At 42.7% G+C, this 15,442-nt stretch overlaps 1 protein-coding gene across 1 annotated transcript in view; it reads right to left on the reverse strand.

Annotated features, from left to right (window-relative positions):
• The window catches only part of obscnb (obscurin, cytoskeletal calmodulin and titin-interacting RhoGEF b), an 85,361-nt gene that overhangs the window by 50,292 nt on the left and 19,627 nt on the right, over positions 1-15,442 (reverse strand). Inside the window, exons 21-31 of the mRNA XM_089009112.1 lie at positions 14,998-15,110; positions 14,772-14,925; positions 14,535-14,696; positions 11,289-11,393; positions 10,588-10,854; positions 9,590-9,859; positions 9,232-9,501; positions 7,787-8,053; positions 7,443-7,709; positions 7,076-7,345; positions 6,734-7,003 (exon numbers count right to left, since the gene is read on the reverse strand). Of these exons, the coding sequence (XP_088865238.1) occupies positions 6,734-7,003; positions 7,076-7,345; positions 7,443-7,709; positions 7,787-8,053; positions 9,232-9,501; positions 9,590-9,859; positions 10,588-10,854; positions 11,289-11,393; positions 14,535-14,696; positions 14,772-14,925; positions 14,998-15,110 (2,415 nt within the window). The remainder of the gene's footprint in view (positions 1-6,733; positions 7,004-7,075; positions 7,346-7,442; positions 7,710-7,786; positions 8,054-9,231; positions 9,502-9,589; positions 9,860-10,587; positions 10,855-11,288; positions 11,394-14,534; positions 14,697-14,771; positions 14,926-14,997; positions 15,111-15,442) is intronic.

Genomic DNA, 15,442 nt, shown 5'->3' on the forward strand with positions numbered 1-15,442 from the left:
TCCCGGTAGGTGCTTGAAGTGCTTGACCTCTGGAGCTTTGCGTGAACATGAGTGTTGGGAGGGTTTGTTCTAGCTGGGCCAGTGAGTTCTTCGTACTTTAAGGCAGCAGTCCTCGTTGATCTTGCAAAGTGAGTCCTGGACATGTGGGCGGACACAGTAAAGTCTTCAAAGAGTCCAGGATGAGAGCCTCCGACTGTCATCCCCAATGGCCCGTCCCACACCACAAGGTCTCCAATAACTCTGATCCGTTGAGGTGCTAGCTGGCCCTCTCTGTGGCCTATAAGCAGACTGACTTCATCTGGTCTTGTCAGAGCTCCAAGTGGAACATCCGGAAAGAGTTTCTGTAGCCGTTTGGAGTCAACACTTTTGTTAATGTCTGCAATATTGTCCAGACCATAACAGACCAATTGATGCGATCTAAGAGTGCCTTTTGGAGTCCTCACTCTGATCTTCAAGAGGTACCGCTTTGTCTCCACAATGGTCTTCATTCCTCCAACACCGTGTACGATGAGAGTGATGTCTTCGCTTCTAAGGTTCAGTTTGTCTGCAGTCGTGTGGGTGATGTAATTGGTGTCAGACGCCAGGTCAATCAGTGTTCCAATCTTTTGTCCAGCATTTGCGGTGACTTCCAATAACATCATCAACACTGGCAGTTCCTGCAATCCACTTCTTTCTAAAAGTCCTGATTTGGCTTTTGTGTTTGACATCTTGGCTGCAGCATTGGAGAACGCATCATGAAACTGCCTTGCCAGCTCTGGGGAAAGCCTCTTGACAAAGTTTTCTTGTTCCTCTGTGTATGTTCTCCTGCTTTTGCCATCCATGGAGCCAGGTTTGCTCCTCTTCTGTGCTGAGCTGCTTTTCTTGTTCGGACAGAGGTAAAAATGATGCTCAGGTGCATGTTCATCCTTGCAGGCTTGGTTGGTGCATAGGAAGTCATCTTTGCAGTCTGAACTGACATTATGGACATCAAGACATCTGTTGCATGCTCCCAGCTTCTTAACAGCAGCTTTCTTGTCTGCAAGCTGCAATGCCCGGAACTGCATGCAGTAGTATAGTTTCTTCCTGTGCTTCCCATCTCCGCAGACAACACAGCCATTGCGGTCATCACATGCCCTGGTGGATTTCGTCCTGGCATGTCTTGGCTCAGGCTTCGATTCCCTCTTATTTGGTTCCTCATCCAATTGTTCCAGCTGCTCATAAATACTCTCTTGCACTTTCAGGAAGTCCAACAAACCGTCAAACCTGTTGACTGGAGTTACAGCATTCCTGGGATCTGCTGCATAGATGAGCCATTCCTTTCTGAGAGGTGCTGGGAGTTTCCCCTCACTCAACCTGGTCACGAGTGGGTTTTTGATAGTGCCAGTGTCCCCGAGCTCACTGAGATCTTGAAGTGCTTTCTCCACAGCTTGGATTAACTCCACTACTCTTCGTGGCTGGTTGCTTTTGACGGGTTGTATTCTCTGCAGCTCCTCCACAATTTCTATAGCAATGGACGTCCGGTTGCCATCGCAATTTCCCAGAACACGGAAGATGTCATCAGCAGTGATATGGGTGGTGAGACGAAGGTCTTTCCTGATCTTGTCCTCAACACTGTCCAGCAATTGGGCCCTTTTCACTTCCCTGGAACCGGTTGGCTCCCCTTGTCTTTGGAGCGCTTCCCAGTCCCTTTTCCACCTGTAGAAGTCACGTTTGATTCCGGTGAATTTAGGAAGGGTTATTGGCTTCAACTTGATGGCTGGTACGGGGTGACTGGACGTAATTGGTTCCTTCCTGACCTCTTCCTTTACCCCCTCTTGTATGAAGTCAGCCTTTTTGGAGACAAGCTTGGTGGCTTGAATTTCCAGGGCATTTAAGGTTGTCAGGATTTCAGCTACTGTATCTTCAGGAATCCATTGTCTCCACCGGCTATGTACCTCTTTTGCAGTCTTCATTAATCCTTCAAGGATTCAGCAAGAACTGGTATCCATCCAGGTTCATATCCTCAGGGTCTACAGCAGTGGTGCGTCTGCACTCCTCCTCTGCTGTCAGAAGAGCTATGGATACTTCATTTTTTCCAAACTTGTTCCACAGGACCTTCTGAAGTAAACCTTTGACCTCCGCCCGCTTTGACACACATTCTATTGAAGTTTTGTCCAGATCTTCTTGCTGCCCTTCAGTGAGTTCTGTTTCCCCATCTCTTAGCTGTATCAGGAGTTTGGCCTCTACCTTGTCATTGGCTTCCATAACTTTGTCAGCTGCTTCGATGAGCATCTTAAAACTGTCTCTGAGCTCCTCCTCAGACAAGTCATCATGGTCCCTGGTGAGGCTGTTAACCAGGCGGGTGAATGATGCTTTTGCAGTTGTCCTCTCAGTCTTAAGCTGGTCAACTGCCTTCTTGTCGGCCATACTCACAATTCAGGTGGAGTTGGAGGGAACTGGGTGAATTTAAGCAGTTGAATCTTTAGTCAGGGGGTCTGGACTATCCTGGTTTCCAGAACTTCTTTTTCCCGTTGTCCAGTGGGGGGACCGGTTTTTCACTGTTGTCCATTGGGGGACCGGTTTTTCACTGCGGTTTTTCACTGATGTCCAGGGGGGGACCGGTTTTTTACTGATGTCCAGTGGGGGGACCGGTTTTTCACTGCGGTTTTTCACTGCGGTTTTTCACTGCGGTTTTTCACTGATGTCCAGTGGGGGGACCGTTTTTTCACTGTCGTCCAGTGGGGGGACCGGTTTTTCACTGCGGTTTTTCACTGATGTCCAGTGGGGGGACCGGTTTTTCAACCTCCCATCCCTGAGGCACAGCTCCAACATCACATCCAGTGGTTCATGATTCTCTTCTCTCTATCTCTTTCTATCTCTCTATCTATCTATCTATTTATCTGTCTATATATATATATATCTGTCTCTATCTCGCTATCTAGCTCTCTCTCTATCTATCTAGATATCTATCTATCTCTATCTCTAAATCTATCTCTATCTCTCTGTCTCTCTCCCTATCTCTATCTCTACCTACCTCACTACCTACCTCTCTACCTACATCTCTACCTACCTCTTGATCTCTCTACCTCTATCTCTACCTCTACCCTCTCTATCTTTACCCTCCTCTATCTCTCGATCTCTATCTCTCGATCTCTATTTCTATCTATCTATCTATCTATCTATCTATCTATCTATCTATCTATCTATCTATCTATCTATCTATCTATCTATCTATCTATCTATCTATCTATCTATCTATCTATCTATCTATCTATCTATCTATCTATATCTCTCACTACTGACGATGGCACACTACTGACGATGTGTCCCAAATTCACAACCTCCCATCCCTGCGGCACAGCTCCCACACCACTCTCAACATCAAGGCTAATCGCATGCGAGGACCATCCATTGGCACAAATGGACAGAATAACATCACGTCCAGTGTTTCATGATTTTATATATATATATATATATATATATATATATAGTGTGAGAGCCACTGTCCAGGATGAAACATCCAAGCTCCATGAATACATCAAAGAGAAGGCTCCAACGGATGATGTACTCAGAGAATGTCTCAGTCAATGGGGAACAGAGGATGAGGTGCTGGAAGAGGGACAATCATGGGAGGAAAAGCCCCTACACGGGATGTACCACCGAACCATAGCAGAAGTGGCTGATCTCAAGAAGTCCTATCAGTGGCTAGAGAGGGCTGGCCTAAAGGACAGCACAGAGGCACTCATCCTGGCTGCCCAAGAGCAGGCCCTGAACACCAGAGCCATAGAGGCAGGGATATACCACACCAGACAAGACCCAAGGTGTAGGTTGTGCAAAGAGGCACCTGAGACAATCCAACACGTAACTGCAGGGTGTAAGATGCTGGCAGGGAAAGCCTACATGGAGCGCCATAACCAGGTGGCTGGCATAGTCTACCGAAACATCTGTGCGGAGTATGGACTGGAAACCCCAAGGTCAAAATGGGAAACACCTCCCAAGGTGGTGGAGAATGACCGAGCAAAGATCCTGTGGGACTTCCAGATACAGACCGACAAGATGGTAATGGCCAACCAACCAGATATCGTGGTCATAGATAAAGGGGAAAGGAAAGCCGTTGTCGTGGATGTAGCGGTCCCGAGTGATGGGAACATCAGAAAGAAGGAACATGAGAAAATCGAGAAATACCAAGGGCTCAGAGAGGAGCTGGAGAGAGCCTGGAAGGTAAAGGTGACAGTCGTGCCTGTGGTGGTCGGAGCACTCGGGGCAGTGACCCCCAAACTCGATGAGTGGTTGCAACAGATCCCGGGAACAACATCGGATATCTCGGTCCAGAAAAGCGCAGTGCTGGGAACAGCACGGATACTGCGCAGAACCCTCAAGCTTCCTGGCCTCTGGTAGAGGACCCGAGCTGAAATGGGGACAGACACCACCCATGGTGGGTGAGACGAGGATATTATATATATATATATATATATACAGTAAAGTCTCATTATATCGATACCGGTTATATCGATAGTACTGCTTATTACGATACTATTTCTATGAACGCAAGAAGAAAATTTACATGACACATTTTTTTTGAGAGTTTTAATTTATTTATTTAAATACTTAAAGGGAGGTCTTTAATTTCAGCAAAATATAAAGGGCATTTTGATTAAATTAAAGACTTCCCTTAAAGTATTTAAATAAATAACCTTAGAGTGCATTAAAAAATAGTTTTACTTTCCGGTTACAGACCAAAGTAACAGTTTGAAACCAATACTTCGAGATGTATATTCAACAATGCAGCCTGCCTTGTTTTGATTTGTATTTTTACAAATGTTTCTAATTGTTATTGTATCTGTGGCCCTGTTATGAGGACTGAGCAATGAATTTAAAGGTGTATTTGAGGCCTTCATTTTGAAATACATAGTTGAGGACAATTAAGGATCCACTGAGATCCTGTGTTAAGGTAATGTGGATGGGCTTTTGGTTCCATAGGTGAAAGAGTAAACTACAATTCCAGTAAATTAAATTTCCAGCAGCTCATGTATTTTGATTTTCTACTTTCATTCCTTTCATCACTTTGCTGCTGTGAAATGTAAATTTCTCCACTGCGAGACTAATACAGGCAAATCCAATCCAATCCAATCCAGTCCAAATCATTTGGGAAGTTCAAAATTAAGGCTGATTTTCAGTGTTTAACCCCATGTGACTACGAAAACCATAGGCTCGTACAAGGAACAAAAACAAAACTAATACCACCCCTGACTAAATTCTACCTCACCTTTCACATCAAGCCTGGCCTTTGCGGTTGCCCCGCCGACAACCTCACACCAGTACTCTCCGGCGTCTTTACCGGAGACATTGCAGATGACCAGCTTCATCACACAGTCTTCCCTGATGATGTCGTACTTCTGGCTCTTCCTTATGGATTTGCCATCCTTTGTCCATTTGACAATGGCGGTTGATTGTGTCACTTCGCAGGTAAAAGTGGCATTTTCACCACGAACCACAGTAATATTCTCCAGGTCCTTTGACAGCGTTGCCGTTTTTCCTGCAACGAAGTATTATGTCCTCCATTATCATGGATTGATTCATGAATGCCAACTAAAAAAAATAAATTCACCTTCAATGGTCAGTGATGCTTTGGTGGTCAGATCCTTAATGCTAAAAATGACATCTCCGGCATCAGCAGGGGTGACGTCCATAATGGTCAGACTGTATTTCCGTCCTTTGCTGTTAATTTGGAAGCGGCCTCCGCTTGCAACGGTACGGCCGTTAAGAGACCAGGCGCACTCATCTGTGCTCTCCCGAGACAAGATGCACTCGAAAACACACGTCTCCCCCTCGTTCACCTCAGCTGACTTCAGCCATTTTGTGATCCCGATGCCAATTTCTAGGGAGGGGAAAATGGACGGAATAAGTACAGCCAAGGTTGCTGTTATTGTGCTCGTGTGTGATGCCCGGACGGGATATTATATATATATATATATATATATATACAGTAAAGTCTCATTATATCGATATCGGTTATATCGATAGTACTGCTTATTACGATACTATTTCTATGAACGCAAGAAGAAAATTTACATGCCACATTTTTTTTTGAGAGTTTTAATTTATTTATTTAAATACTTAAAGGGAGGTCTTTAATTTCAGCAAAATATAAAGGGCATTTTGATTAAATTAAAGACTTCCCTTAAAGTATTTAAATAAATAACCTTAGAGTGCATTAAAAAATAGTTTTACTTTCCGGTTACAGACCAAAGTAACAGTTTGAAACCAATACTTCGAGATGTATATTCAACAATGCAGCCTGCCTTGTTTTGATTTGTATTTTTACAAATGTTTCTAATTGTTATTGTATCTGTGGCCCTGTTATGAGGACTGAGCAATGAATTTAAAGGTCTATTTGAGGCCTTCATTTTGAAATACATAGTTGAGGACAATTAAGGATCCACTGAGATCCTGTGTTAAGGTAATGTGGATGGGCTTTTGGTTCCATAGGTGAAAGAGTAAACTACAATTCCAGTAAATTAAATTTCCAGCAGCTCATGTATTTTGATTTTCTACTTTCATTCCTTTCATCACTTTGCTGCTGTGAAATGTAAATTTCTCCACTGCGAGACTAATACAGGCAAATCCAATCCAATCCAATCCAGTCCAAATCATTTGGGAAGTTCAAAATTAACGCTGATTTTCAGTGTTTAACCCCATGTGACTACGAAAACCATAGGCTCGTACAAGGAACAAAAACAAAACTAATACCACCCCTGACTAAATTCTACCTCACCTTTCACATCAAGCCTGGCCTTTGCGGTTGCCCCGCCGACAACCTCACACCAGTACTCTCCGGCGTCTTTACCGGAGACATTGCAGATGACCAGCTTCATCACACAGTCTTCCCTGATGATGTCGTACTTCTGGCTCTTCCTTATGGATTTGCCATCCTTTGTCCATTTGACAATGGCGGTTGATTGTGTCACTTCGCAGGTAAAAGTGGCATTTTCACCACGAACCACAGTAATATTCTCCAGGTCCTTTGACAGCGTTGCCGTTTTTCCTGCAACGAAGTATTATGTCCTCCATTATCATGGATTGATTCATGAATGCCAACTAAAAAAAATAAATTCACCTTCAATAGTCAGTGATGCTTTGGTGGTCAGATCCTTAATGCTAAAAATGACATCTCCGGCATCAGCAGGGGTGACGTCCGTAATGGTCAGAGTGTATTTCCGTCCTTTGCTGTTAATTTGGAAGCGGCCTCCGCTTGCAACGGTACGGCCGTTAAGAGACCAGGCGCACTCATCTGTGCTCTCCCGAGACAAGATGCACTCGAAAACACACGTCTCCCCCTCGTTCACCTCAGCTGACTTCAGCCATTTTGTGATCCCGATGCCAATTTCTAGGGAGGGGAAAATGGACGGAATAAGTACAGCCAAGGTTGCTGTTATTGTGCTCGTGTGTGATGCCCGGACGGGGACGACTCTGATAAAACCAACCTCTTACAGTGACCTTTGCTTTGGACATCTCAGTTCCCAGATCGCAAGTGTACTCCCCTGCGTCATCTTTGGTCACATCCTTGATGATGAGCCCCAAAGATTTGGCTGTGTGAAGGAGCTCATATTTGGGTCCAGCCTTCAACGGGCTGCCATCTTTACTCCACATGGGAGAGACTCTGGGCTTGGACGCCTCACAAGCCAGAGTGATGGAACCTTTCTCCTCACCGATGACATCATCCAGAGACTTGAGGAAAAGGGCAGGCTTTTCTGGCGAGTGAACCATGCAAATAGTGATTATTATATTATTTCTAATCTATACCATATTAATCCGCACAGATTCTTACCTTTAACCTTAAGCGTGACCAATTCCTTAACATTGCGGACATAAACTGTGATAGTGCCGCTATCTTGAGGTGCCAGGTTCTTAAGAGTGAGTTTATGCACTTTCCCTTCATGGCTTATGGTGTTGACTTCATTGGTGAAGAGCGCCTTGTCATTGAGGAGCCACCGAGCCCCCTCGTCCGCATAGTTGACCTCGCATGTGAACGTTGCATCGCTGTCTTCCTCCACTTCTGTGTCAGCCAGGTGCTGGATGAATTTTATGTCACGCACTGAGGGTGGAAACCAGCTATATAGAATTCACTGTAGTTGGAAAATTTTGTGTTTTCAAACTTTTTCAGATAAGACATTTTGCTTCCATCACAGATCCCAGACTATTAGTAGAAAAATACACAGACTCATGACATTCTCAAGACATCCTTTTATGACAACAAACATTTTTTTTTCTTTTATTAATTAAAACTTTGTATTTCATCTGTGGCCTACTGTGTAAAAGGTTTTGCAATTTGAGTTTCTTCCAACAGCATTAAAACATGCTTGTTAGGTTTACTACAGATTCAAGATTGTCCATAGGTATGAGTGTGGGTGTGAATGCCTGCTTCTCTATATCCATTCATATATACATTTTGCGCTATCCTCACAAAGTTTGGAACCTATCACATGTGTTTACAGGCAGGAGCCGAAGGAAACCTTGAAGTAGTTGCCATACAATCGCAGGGTACGCTCCTGGTAGAGTGAAAGCTGTCGCGAATTGCTGCCGCTGCTCACCCGCGCAAAAAAAAAAAAAAATCCCATGACTGTGAAGTGTCCTTGAGAGTTTTGAAGGGCACTCAGAAGTTAAATGTATTACTATTCTAGAGTATTCCATTAACCTGTCACGCATGTTTTTGGAATGTGGGAGGAAACTGGAGTACCCGGAGAAAGACCACCCAATAGTGAGCATGCAAACTCTTCACATAGGAAGGATGGAGCGGGAATCAAACCCTGCTGCTCTGCACTGTGAGGATGACGCATTAACCAGTAATCCACCGGGCCACCCAGCTTGTCTATATGTGCCCCACAATTGGCTAGCGACGAGGTCAAGGTGTAGCTAGCCTCTCAGCCAGGGATTGGCTACAGCTCACATATGACTATAATGAAATCAACTATGATACAGTCGACAAATTCCTTGTGTGTTCTACATACTTGGCAGTAAATATGATTCTGATTCTGATTGTGATTCTGATAGATGGATAAAAACTTGACATGAGAAGCGTCTTTCAGTGAACATTTTGGTCACACTTTTCCACACGTCGAGGACTCTGACTACTTTCACTCCGCTACACATTTGGAAAACTCTGCTTTACAGTATAATATTAAATAAAGGGCACCTTCAACGAGAAGATTTCCTTTCGTTACGGCTGAAGAAACCTTCTCATCGATTTACAGTATAATATTAAAGAAAGGGCACCTTCAACGAGAAGATTTCCTTTTGTTACAGCAGGTCCAGACTGACAGAGGTACTCGCCACTGTCCTCTTCAGTCAGCCTATGAATGGTGAGTTGAGCCCTGGTAGCATCTTGCTTGATGTTATATTTGTCTGACGCAGCCAGTACGACTTGTTCTTTGAACCACTGCACTTTGTCTTTTGGCGGGATGGAGAATTTACAAGTGAGCATGGCAGAGCTTTTCTCCTTGGCCTTCACGTCTTTGATGGGCTCTGCAATCTCAAGTGGACGCTCTGAGCATAGAAAAGGCATCATTAAGAAGCTTTACAAACAGATGCGGCATAAATGCGTTATTATGCTGTGTTCACACAAATAGAGTACCTTTGACTGTAAGCTGGGCGGATGACTTGCTCTTGCCAGCCGTGAACTGGACCGGGCCAGTCATGGACGCTTTGGTCTTTTTGAACGTGATACGATGCATGGTGCCCTCTGTTTCAATCTCAACATCAGTGTTCTCCTGCACGATGACGCCGTTGAGGGTCCAAATGGGTGGTTTCCCCAGTTCCATACTGATCTCAACTTCGAAGACAGCGGCGAAAGGTTCAGTCACCTCTACGGAACTCAGCTCGCGCACAATGCTTATGGACCGCTCTAAAAGGATACAAACAAAAAAAGGGTTTGCTTGAAAATTCATTCAAATATAAAACAATTGCAATATGAGTAAATAATAAATCAACTTCATTCTAATAATGTAAGAAAACTATGTGTAAGTCCTTAAAAAAGTATGGAGTAGTACTCCAGTACAATTCAGGCCATTTTTAATTGAACTTTAGTGCAGCTCAGTGTTTGCGAAATGTTCAGAGAATGTTCGACACCTTTTTGAGCCTGTATAATGAACATTATAATCTACAGGGTTCCAATTCACCCATTCCTCATGTACACCATAGTCATGAAGCAACCAACCAAATGATATGTAATAATATATGGAAGCGATGACAAACCACTTTTATAATTCATAAGAGACCATTACTGTGGGCAGATGGCACATTTATGGCAGATGGCAACATTCATCATCTACATGAATATTGCCCTCCGATCACGGTAGTTAAGTGTCCGCAAAAAATCAAACAACTATGGGAACAAAGGCGGAAGTAGTCGCCGAAACATGTCAGCTAATTGAACACCTACACTGTCTGTAAGTAAAGAATCTGCTTAATATTATAACTGTGGGAACAGACGGTGAGTTACAACCATAACACATCAATCTGTCTTCTCATTTCAATTTAAGATGATAAACAATGTCTGAGCATCAGGACTTATTGGCGAGAACTCTGGTGACTTATTTCCTATATGTGACTTCTGACCTCCAATTGTTTTACCTTCCACAAGCAGTTTACAGGATGTCTTGTCATCAGAGGCATCGCACGTGTAGGTGTCTTCATCAGCTGTGTCCACATTGTTGATCGTGAGCTTCCGGTACACATCCTCACTTTTGATCTCATACTTCTGCCCAGATTTCAGCTCTATGTTGTTTTTGAACCACTTGACTTGGGCACTGGCACGGGACACTTGGCACTCCAGGTGGCCACGGTGCTTGTAAATGGCTATCTTATCTCGGAGTTTCTTCACAAACTTGGCGGGCAGCTCTACAGCATACGAATTGCATTTGATCATGTATGGGGACGGGGGAACTAAAATAGAATATTGTTGATGGATTCATTCATTCCAGGAGTCTAATTGAAAAAGTGAAACTCAAAGATTTATCGAAACATGTAGGAAATATGAAAATTTTCAGCACTGTGGGTTTTTACAAGCTGTAAACTCATTGATCTCTTCCACATTACAGAAAGATCAAATAATTCAGTATTTCACTTTGTGTGGAATGAATCTATATACTGTACTAGAATACACACGTTTAAACATTTTTCTAATTAAACTGCCAGGGGGAAAAATCCATGATGATCTTATATACCTAGGCTTGTTTTAGTTATTGTCAGTGTCTGTTTTTTGAGTCCATCGACTTGCAACATCACATCAATCAAACCAGGCAATTGACATGCTTAGGTCAAAGTATGTTTACCTTTCACCTTCAGTTGTGCAGATGACGAGGCCTTCTCTGCTGTAAATGTAATCTCTCCTATATCTGCTGGGGTCACGCTTTTAAACAGCAACACGTAGGTCCTACCTGTGTTAAAAAATGCAAAAAAAACAACAACAACAAATTAACATCACTGTCTTCATTCCAGAAAAGTATGAAATGATTTGTGACAATCCCCAAGCATGACCGAGGGGAAAAAAATCTGCTCTCATGGCAGTCGTTCTGCCATAGGTGCCAAACCCAATCAGTTCATATGTACATGCACAGAAATATTCATTAGTGTAAAAAGTATGATAAACCATAAAACCGTAAAAATAAAGAGTTTTTTTTTAACAAATTCAAGACATTAAAAAAACACATGCATTGAAAACAGAAAAAATGCAAACACAATTAGTATAACTATAAGTATACATTTGTTTTTAAACTGTGCACAAAATCAACCAGTCACTGATGACAAAGTGAGCGTTTCTGACTAATTGGCATGTTGAGTCAGACATGTATTAAATCATTCAAGGCCATTCCTGAATTTGTTTGGGTTTTGGTTCTTCTTGCGGGCATGCAGATAAAGCGCTGGTCAGACCTCTGGCAATGTTTTTCCCTCCCACGAGGGGGCAGCATTTGCCTTTTGTACAGCCGCCCCCATTTCAAGCTTTTCTAACTCCACACGCATATAATTTAGGAATTAACTCTTTTTCTGATGAAAGAAGACCATCTAAGGTTTCTTACACTGCATTGAATGTTTATGTAGTCCTAAAGCTTAATATTCTGTGGGTCCTGCATATTCAGTGAAAAAGACAAAAACCCTGGCACGAGAGTGGGCACATTTTTGCACATCATCTGGCAGTGAATGAGTTAACCTGCACACAGAGAATCAGTCTAACTCAGACATGGGCAAACTACTGCCCGTTAGGCTTTTTAATCCGGCTCGCCGAATTTGCCCAAATTATAGTAAAAACAGTGTCGGAAACTCATGACAAAAAGTTAGCGGACAAGAAGGCAGATAACTGAAAAGTTGCCTGCCCCATTTTTCACAACTTGAAGCACAATGAGACAACTAATCACATTAAAAAACATTGTCACAAAGTATAACGTTTTTTTTTTTTTTATCAAGAATGTACCTACTACGAATGCTACCTTGCTTAATTTACGGTACATGTGCATGGCTCTAAGATTTTGCTGCAGTAGTCGATTGTCATTGTGGTGCACAATGCAACGTTTGCATTGCTTCCTAAAAAAAGCACTAAGCTCCTTTCATAAGTGTACGTTTACAGTCACGGTTTAATGTAAATTTACGTTTTGTAGCGTCACATATGTTGTTAGCTTTTTTTGAATCTTTCTTCTGGGCTGAGGTTCTGTGCATCTATTTTGGAAAATGACATGCAATTGCACGACTTTATAACGCTTGCGAAAGTCCGGAAGAAAGAAGCAGGCTTCTGATTGGCTGCCGTGCAGAGTATGCAAATTTCACTGCAGGTAGCCTATGTCTGTGTGCTCGGCGAGGGTACACGTGTATTGTTTCCGCGTGAAGGCGAGGGCGTCAGTGAGGAGTTTGTTGAGCGCGCGGTCAGGACAAACCATAGAAATAGATATTTCTATGGTACAAACCATCCATGATTTGGCGGAATTTAACACAAGTAGGTATTATTGAGCTTGAATATTTTGTTGTGGAATAATATGTTTTGAATGTTGAAAGTGATTCCATTTTTCAATAAATGTTGATTTCTTTAACTTTGCCCCTTTAATGAAAACTTATTAAAACAGACGCAATCTTGATAAATCACAGTGCATATGTTATTTTAATCTATTTCCATTTCCTCCTCCAAGTATCTGCAAAATAGTATGTAAACGCCATATTCCTTGAGACAAATTTATTAACTCAGGGATATTTTTCACATTTGAAAGACAGTTAATAAATTCGGTTCTTACTGTGCTATGAGGTTTGTACACACTACGTTGAGAGGACAACCGGCACCATTTTTTTTGTTTCCCACTGACATCAGAAAAACGTTTTATAGCATCTAAAATACCCAAATCAGGTAGGCTGATAGTTTTAGTTAAATGAAAAACACCAATAAAAATGACTTCAAAATGAATCCGGAAATGGCCAGTTTCAGAAGGTCCCACCCCCTTGTTCGTGACGTCACGCCAAGATGTCTTGCCTTGGTCGAGAATCAAAACAATGGCTTCAGATTCGGAGAAGATGCTTTCTTGTTACTCATCCAGTTATGAATATGATTCAAATAGTTCTGAAGAGGAAAGCATAAATGTTTGCAATTGATTCAAGGAGTCCTCCCATATCAATTCGAGCCGTCAATGACAGCAATGTAGCACCCAGAAAATGCAGAAGATTCCGCCCAAGCTCCGTTAGAAATGGGCTGATTTGTCAGCTGGGAATTTGTGTCAGCGAATATCAAATAGTTGTCTTGGTGCAACACACAACGATTCACCCTGGCGTTAATTATGTGTTTTCCTTCTAATTTCTCCATCAACACGGATCAACACGAAGTTTTCAGACCAAACAAAGTACCCAAAATGCATTGTGTGTCGCTTTCTTGGTCAGGGGCCGCCCTAACGTGACGTCACATGGGGATCGTCATCAACTCGAAAACAAGACTTCCTGAATATTCAGCGCAAGTAAAACGTAAACGATAGCTATATGCTGTGGAATCTTTGTAAAATACGCTCAGTCAAAGTCATTTGAAGTGATTTTATAAATTATGGACATAACTTGTCCAGAGGCGTCGGTTGTCCTTTAATGCTTTAGGTTTAGTATTTCCGGCCCAAACACTCCCTCCAAATGCTCCTGGCCGGGCCTCTCTGTCAAATTTTAGAACCCAATGCGGCCCGCGAGTCAAAAAGTTTGCCCACCCCTGGTCTAACTCCTGAAAGCAATTTACTGGACACACATTAACAACCACTGTCTTATAGTGTGTGGATCAGTGTTGGCTTAACTTTATTGATCCCAGCCAGGCACGTATTGTGCTGAAAAAATGCTACACATGTGCGTAAGACGCAAATGCAGTATCCAGGACGACAGGACTTCAGTACTTGGAATTGACTTTGATAACATCTGTGTCTATTCCAGCAACAAAAGGATGGGAAGGAATGCAGTTCATTTCAAAGTCCACATGAAAAGTCTGAAAATTGGAAGGGGGCTATTGAGACAATCGGAGAGCCATTTCTATGTATGGATGTACCATGGTATGAGTAGCTTTTTTGGTATGTCACCTTCTTGTCTCATCTTGACATTGTCGTTGACTCTAAGTTTGGAGCTTCCCTTGTACCACTGGCACTCCACCTCGTCGTGTGAAACTTCGCAGACGAATGCAGCGCTGTCCTTCTCCATCACCTCCACATCCTCCAGGTCCTTCACAATCTTCACATCTCTGGCTGCAGCGGGAACCATTTTTGTCATGTTTTGATTGACAAAGGTCGCAGTTGTGTTTTGGATGAAGTGGTACTCACCATGAACAGTGATTTTGGCGCAGGTGCCATCGTCTGCAGTTTGACAGATGTAAGTGCCTGCATCTTCGGGGGTGCATTTGTTGATGATCAAGGTGCGTTTTCGTCCCAATGAATGAATACTACAATTCTTCCCTGGTTTCAGCTGTACATCTTCCTGTAGAATTTCATGACATTAATGTGAGCACTTGTCCTTAATCACTCAGCACTGACTGGCGTGACTGCTCACCTTAAACCATTTTACATCTGCATTTGTTCTTGATACTTCACACTCCAAAGTGACCTTCTCCTTCTCCGCAACGCTGATGTCGACAATGGGCTTTGAGATCGTAACAGGGGGTTCTATTGAATCAGAATAGTTTTGTCCGTATAATGATACATTAGATAGATTTGTCCTATAATATTCAATGGACAACAATCGTAAACATTGTTTTCATTAAAGCGGTTAGGCGGATAAATAATGACACACTGAATAAAACTCAAAATAAAGCATCAACACATGTATGGTGTAAATTGGTACAGAAGAGGTGCAAAGGCCATGAGACATGGGTTAAAATCATAAATCTGACGTATAGAGTCCATTTAACTACGGTACATGAGATTTTCATATTATTGGGACTAAATCTTGTCTGTTGGAGCTGCAATGAGCCCAAATCATTGATGAAGTCAACATG

This window comes from Hippocampus bargibanti, linkage group LG11, assembly GCF_051943395.1.
Source record: "Hippocampus bargibanti isolate YZ-2025 linkage group LG11, ASM5194339v1, whole genome shotgun sequence".
NCBI lineage: Eukaryota > Metazoa > Chordata > Actinopteri > Syngnathiformes > Syngnathidae > Hippocampus > Hippocampus bargibanti.